General features: G+C 34.7%; 2 protein-coding genes and 1 long non-coding RNA gene across 9 annotated transcripts in view; 1 reads left to right on the top strand and 2 right to left on the bottom strand.

The window, feature by feature from the left end:
- Positions 1–113: 113 nt before the first annotated feature.
- On the bottom strand, positions 114–3,798 carry LOC105142115 (shaggy-related protein kinase kappa). 3 transcript variants are annotated; one of them, XM_011049593.1, is made up of 6 exons: positions 3,551–3,798; positions 2,662–2,884; positions 2,304–2,396; positions 2,141–2,200; positions 1,782–2,054; positions 114–221 (listed from the first exon to the last, which is right to left on the bottom strand). In XM_011049593.1, exons 2-6 carry the CDS (start codon positions 2,806–2,808, stop codon positions 129–131), a joined length of 666 nt encoding a protein of 221 aa, XP_011047895.1. In that variant the 5' UTR covers positions 2,809–2,884; positions 3,551–3,798; the 3' UTR covers positions 114–128. The 3 variants fall into 3 exon arrangements, with proteins under 3 accessions (XP_011047895.1, XP_011047893.1, XP_011047894.1); XM_011049591.1 differs by having other exon boundaries at positions 2,662–2,892; positions 3,551–3,797; XM_011049592.1 differs by lacking the exon at positions 3,551–3,798 and adding an exon at positions 3,178–3,201 and having other exon boundaries at positions 2,662–2,892.
- Positions 3,799–4,968: 1,170 nt separating this feature from the next.
- Positions 4,969–6,429, bottom strand: part of LOC105142114 (FAD/NAD(P)-binding oxidoreductase family protein) — a 7,196-nt gene continuing 5,735 nt past the window's right edge. For 2 of the 5 annotated variants that reach the window (XM_011049588.1, XM_011049590.1), the window contains exons 9-10: positions 6,023–6,345; positions 4,979–5,552 (exon numbers count right to left, since the gene is read on the bottom strand). In XM_011049588.1, the coding sequence (XP_011047890.1) occupies positions 6,031–6,345 (315 nt within the window). In that variant the 3' untranslated portion in view covers positions 4,979–5,552; positions 6,023–6,030. Of the gene's footprint in view, positions 5,553–6,022; positions 6,346–6,429 lie in introns of all 5 variants that reach the window. The other 3 variants (XR_845509.1, XR_845510.1, XM_011049589.1) reach the window with 3 other exon arrangements.
- On the top strand, positions 5,563–6,005 carry LOC105142113 (uncharacterized). Its single transcript, XR_845508.1, has 2 exons — positions 5,563–5,917; positions 5,950–6,005. It is a non-coding gene; the product is annotated as an uncharacterized LOC105142113 (long non-coding RNA).

Here is a 6,429-nt window from a genome sequence, read left to right as displayed (position 1 = left end):
ACCAAATCATGGACAACCGGGCTTGTAACTGACTCGGTAAGGTAACCCCAACTTGCACACCAAATGTTAATTATACTATAAATCTCGTTCTTCATGTACAAGGGTTTCATAAAAAAAGACCTAAATCCTTAAACAGAACATCTTACCAATAAGTTTTGAGGCTTGATGTCACGGTGACAGATACCAATGCAGTTGTGTATATAGGCAAGCGCCCTACATATCTGCAATCAAAAAAGGGAGGGAAAAAAACAAGAATTAATGAAGATTTACACACAAATCCATTTCAGAGTTAAAGTGGATTCAATCAGCTCCATTTCAGAGTTTTTAGCTGTTTTTGTCTTAAAAGTTTCTAAAAATCTCATGTACAGGTGTTTCCACAGAGATAAAGAATATATGAAATTAAAAGGTAAGCTAGCTTTAATTGAGGGCATCAAAAAGCTAGTCTTTACTTTCTCCTAATAAACCAAATGCTAGAATAGAAAAGATAGATTATTTTAATGGCATCCCTTAATGCCACCTAGCAGGAGGATTTCATGACTTGAGGGGAATTGCTCCACAATTGGTAGATACTATCTTATATTACAAAATAGCCACTGGTAGGAGAATTTAGATAATCCCAGCTATTACAAAAATACAAGAAGAAATCGCTAATCAGTAGGTCATTTGCCTATACCAAAGACTTTTACCCTCGATGTTTTGAAGAGAGACAAATTGATGAAGAATCATGCACCTCCATACCTCATTCTAGCCTAGCCATCTGTACAGAACAGTGGTCAGCGCATGATTTCTCACAAACCTAAAGTGGAATTCCAAAACTAACTCCTACCTTTATGACTCTTCTTTTTCCTGCTACCAAATTCAATTTCCAAAACCCTCAACAAGAGTCATTCAAACTTCAAACTTTCCTTTTCAACTTAAACCAGTATAACAAAAGAATACTCTCTCGAACCAAACTAAACCCATCAAACATATCCTGAGAGCTCTGCTCCATGTATGAAATTGGTGAGCAGGCTATTTAACTAAATGCACCAACACAAACCACCATGTCATTCAACCCAAATTGGTGGCAACCAATAAGCCACCATATCATTCATCAAGCCACTGGCCAGCAAAAATCCGCTATTTTGCAAGCACTAACCCACATGAGAAAGCCAAAGGTATGAACATAGATTTAGATCTTAAAATGATGCAGATGTACAAAAATAGTGCCAATATCTTAATCCCCAATACATAGTTGGAAAAATAAAAGAACTAAATTATGAGAAAAGAGTAGCTTTTAGTTCAAATGGCTACCCATATAGCTGCCTGGTGAGATCTAACATTTAATCTGTTCAAATTACATACTTAAAGCTTGTCTTAGATGGCACCAGAAAATCCCTGGCACCTTTTGAAAAAACAATTAGAGAAAAAAAAAATTGTCTTTGTTTCTATAGAATTCCTATCCCTTTGTTCATTTTTATATTTTACAAGAAGTGGGATTCCTCAACCTTGTCTTTTAGGAAACAGGCCTCATGCCTGGTGGCCCACAAGAACTAGAAATGCACAAGATATCCAAGGCTAAGACTTGAACAGGAACCTCTCCATATCCCAGGTCAATTCTTAACCACTTGTGCTAACCCTTGTGGATTGAATTATAATCACTGCTCATTAAGAGCACAAAAGCTTTATTCCCCACACTCAATTGCAAAATCCATGGGACTGAAAGTAGTTCTAAACTAGAGACTAAAAAGGTAAGATGCCAAAATAAGACATGCGAAGGAACTAGCCAAATTGCTATGTACCTGATAGGTGTAGAGTTTAACATATATTAGAGGCATTCGTTGGTTGATCCTGCTGTAGTTCCTAGCAATACGATTAACAGTTTCAGGAACATATTCAAGAACAAGATTTAGGTAGAGCTCTTCCTTGTCTGTTGTAGAAAAGAAGCAGTGTTTAAGAGCTACAATATTTGGATGATCCAACATCTGCATAATCTGTAATTCCCTGTTCTTGTAACGCTTGTCTTGAAGAACTTTCTTGATGGCAACAATCTCTCCTGTTTCCCTACATTTCGCCTGCAAAGGGAGTTCAGATAGAGTTTAAATAAATGTAATTTAATGGAAAATAGTTAACAATCAATTCATTGGACAAATATGCTTACTTGAACGACAACACCAAAAGAACCAGTTCCAACCACATGTTCTGCTATATAACTGACAGTCTGTCAACCCAAACAAAGCAGAAGTTACATAGGATGTAAGGGTTTCACCAATTAGGATCACGTACAGGATGAGATTTGTGTATTGCATTAATGAGTTTCCCACCTGCCTAGATTGACCATTTCGGCCACCAATAGTAGTCCTGATGACATGTCCCGCTTCTGCACCAACACCATCAATTATATCGGGTTCACTATCCTGCAATGGAAGAGAAAGGACTAAGTAGGTACAGAAAGAAATTGTGAAGCTAGGTAAGCTCAGCTGATTATGGAAATTGAGCCGTGGTTTCTAGATTGAGTGAACCTCCCACATAAGGGATCAAATAATTTCGCAACCACTTTGCAGAGTGTTTCAATGACCAGGAGATACTTGAAGGATGAAGCCAGTCATTGGATATCTAACAACAGAAAAAAAACACCTCATAATAATATAAAATAAAAGCTTCTATAACATGGCAACTTACTCGGTCCTCGTCATGGTCCACCTTGTCTCTCAATCTCATCTCAAGCATCTCTCTGCCCAGCCAATCAACGGAACTAGACGAACTTTTGAAACCATTAACGGACCTGGAACTTCCAACTCCCCCATTTCCTAAGCTGGCAGACGACATGAGTACACGTGACAATTATTGCACTTGCTAGTCTTCCCTACCCTCATGACACTTTGTAGTTCTGCAATCCACCCACCTATCTTCCTAATAGAATTACAAATTCGCAGTCAGACACAGAAACTAAACATTCAGGGGGAAAAAAAAACAGAGAAAGAGAGAGATGCCAGGCCAAGGAAGAGTTAATTTTACATAACATCATTTATTGATCAACTCAAATAATTTTTCATGCTAGATTTCACATCATACAATCCACAAACAACTTGAAAAGTTGACATAATCAATGAAAGCAATCAAGGCTTGTAACGTGAACTTGGAAACTGCATAAATTCCTTCAAACAAATGCTCAATATCCAGGATACAACTACTTACATGATAAAAACAGCCCAGAATTATACATAGCACCACAAACAAAATCTGCCCTGATGCTTAGACTTGCTGTGCTTCTATCAAAACAATGTTCCAACAAAAAGTTCAAGATTGAAACTTCAACTGAAAACCAATGCTTCTTATCATGATCTAGAAATAAAAAACAAAACCCACAATTTAAATGAGATGAAAAGGGAAAAGAAAAGGAAAATCATTAAACACTGAAACTAAGTGAGACAAGACTGATCAGATCTAAGCCCCAAATTGCAACTCCAGGAAAAAAAACACAATTGATTAAAGCTTAATTACAGCATCTTTTCCATAAATTCAAACCAGATCATGAAGTAAAGGGTCAAGAGATGATAATCAAACTAACCTGGAAACGTTTCAAGAGAGGGGGCATTTCTTGCCTTGCAGGGTTCAAGTGGGAATTAAAAAAAACAATTGCTTTTTTGATTCAAATTCTTACTAGTACAATAAGGGTTTTCAACTCAAATTAACTAATTAATGCTTTTGTTTTCTGGGTTTTGGAATTATTTTTTTTACAGTCACCTGACCATGTTCAAATAACCTCTTCTTCCTCCTGATGCTGACATTAAATATTATCTGCCGCTGCTGGCTGCTGGCTGCTTCTGTTTATTATTATTATTATTTTATTATTATTATTATTTGCTTTTGTTATAATATTATTTAGGTGCATGGCACCTTGACGCTTCTAAAACCCGACCCGTGGTCAATTCAGAGTAAAAACGGAAAAAAAAAAAAAATCAAAAGTGAAGAAGAAAATTTAAAAACAAATCAATAAATAAATAAGTTCAACAAAGTTTTTTTTTTTTTTTTCAATCTGACGGCTCTCCAATAGATAATATAATATAATAATTATATTATATATCTAACCTATATGTTATATACTTCTCTATTATTTTTTCTTTCGTATAATAATTAATTATGCATCAATTATCACTTTCTTTTTTGTTATTAAACATATATTATTTTTATTTTTTAAAAATACTTTTTTTCAAAAAATAATATTTTTTATGTTTCATGTCATTTTATATATTAATATTAAAAATAATTTTTTTAAAATAAAAAAAATATTTTATAATGATTAATAAAGTGACACCATATGAAATGTATACGTGTCTGTATATGTAATGTATGTAACTGTAATAGCAGTTATTTTTAAAATATTTTTTATTTAAAAATATATTAAAATTTATTTTTTAATTATTTTTATATTAAAACATCAAAAAAAATTGAAAACAACAAAAAAATTAATTAAATATAAAAAAATTTAAATTTTAAAATACAAAAACAAACCAATAATAAATACATTTAATATTAGCAAGTTGTCGTTAAAAACTTGTATTAGAGTATGATTATGGTTGCTTTTTAAAAACAAGTAAATAATATTTTTTTTATTTTTTAAAAATTATTTTTGAGATTAATATATTAAAATAAGTTAAAAAAATAAAAAATATATTAATTCAAAATATTTTTTTTTAATTTTTTCAAAAACATTTTAAAATGGAGTGAAAAACACTCCCTTCGTCTTTCAACCAAACATTAAGAAACCTTCATATGCAAAACAATCTCCTGCCATTTGTCTATCTACAGCCTACTGTTTAATTCTGGTTGCTCTTGTCTGCATCCAATTCTCTCAAGCATTTGGTCATCGTTTCAGTTGGTCACACCCTGTGCACACAAATATCTCATCTTTTTGCCCTTTTGATTAGGGTTATAAATGCATCATGATAAGTGCCAGTGTTAGCTGCTATGGGCCCTGGGAAGATGTGCGAAAAAATAAAGATTAAAAGATAACATGTTCTTGTTTTGATCTTGAAATAATAGATCCCTTCTACTTTAAAATACCAACAAGATACAACTCAAAAACAATAACAGGATTAATTAATATTTTTACAGACCTTTTATCTCATGATCTGTCGTTAGCGTCAATGGAGACATGAGCACTCCCGTTGAATATCGCCTGCCTCTTTTACCTTTCTTATTTGTCTGCTTCATGTGCATTACTGGTTGGACTTTGGAGCCTAAAGCGCACAAGTTTTTTTTTCTTTCTTTCGTCCTTGTCATGAGTGGGAGAACTGGGAGGGTCCTCCATTCATTTACAGTTCCATAGTATTCAAAACCTAGTGGGGCAGTAATGATATGATAAAATGTGAAGTGGAAAAGCACAAGGATTTTAATAATTAGATGGGGCTAAAAAGACAACATCATGTCTAGGCAAGCTTTTAACACCAACTTTTAAGACTTTTGAATAGATCCCACAGAGTCACCTTCAAGGGGCAATTGTGCTCTTGAGTAACCAACCCCTCCTCCTCTCTCCATGCGTGCATTGATGTGAGTGCTTGCATGAGTACCTGCGTCCACAGGCACCGTAAAATATAGATGGAATATCTCGCTTGCATCCGAGTCGATCTACAAGTTGTCGGGGTTATTTATTTTTTATGTTTACCAAAACGAAACCCTGGTTTGGTTGCTGCATTGAGATAGAAGAGGCGGATCTCCTTGTATCTCCTGTTTTGAGAACAGAAATTCACTTGGAAATTATTTTTGACCAAATATATTTTTGTCCTTTCTATATCTGTTGGCTCTTGTGTACGGGGAAATTATCAGTCGAGGCTCCCGTTGGAAAAAACTTTTCATAAAGATAACATAGTCCTGTTATGTTTATGTTTCTTCTGTTGCTACATTCAGTGTTCAAAGGGAATTTTTTTGCACATAAATTTAGTTGCGATACAACTATACAACGTATACATTGATATGCGTAAAGCAAGAACATTCAAGTTCAAAATCAATAAAATTTTGTAAAGGAGAAAAATGAACTCACCAAAGCATTTAAATCCCAATTGCGTCGAGAAGCTGGGAATGTTGAGACACGGAAACTAGTGAGTTAGCAACAATGGCGCCACTAGCAGCAACTGCTGGGACTCCAATGCCAGGAAAAGTAGAATCTCCACAACAATAAAGCTGGGATATGGGAGTTGAATGGCCAGGAAAGGTATTTTTCCCAGCTTCAATAGCTGGTCCGTAAGTTCCTCTGTTCCTTCGAAGAAATCTCTTATGTGTCAATGGAGTTCCAACTAACTTCACCTCGCATTTCTCGCGGCTGAAGCCTGGACCAAGGGCACGCTCCACCGCCCTCCACATAACCTGCTCACAACCAACAAAACAGCAGTAGGAATTTAAGATCACAACTTCTCCTTCTCTAGTATAAACCGATTTAAACAGCAGGAA

This window comes from Populus euphratica, unplaced genomic scaffold (genome assembly GCF_000495115.2).
Source record: "Populus euphratica unplaced genomic scaffold, PopEup_1.0 scaffold268.1, whole genome shotgun sequence".
In the NCBI taxonomy this organism is placed as follows: domain Eukaryota; kingdom Viridiplantae; phylum Streptophyta; class Magnoliopsida; order Malpighiales; family Salicaceae; genus Populus; species Populus euphratica.
This window is presented reverse-complemented; position numbering and strand designations above follow the sequence as displayed.

Coding starts and splice junctions, on each gene's coding strand:
- LOC105142115 (XM_011049593.1), bottom strand. CDS start 2,808: ATGTCGTCTGCCAGCTTAGGAAATGGGGGAGTTGGAAGTTCCAGGTCC. Junction 2,397..2,661: donor TGGACCATGACGAGGACCGA/GTAAGTTGCCAT, acceptor CTTCCATTGCAG/GATAGTGAACCCGATATAAT. Junction 2,201..2,303: donor GAAATGGTCAATCTAGGCAG/GTGGGAAACTCA, acceptor TTGGGTTGACAG/ACTGTCAGTTATATAGCAGA.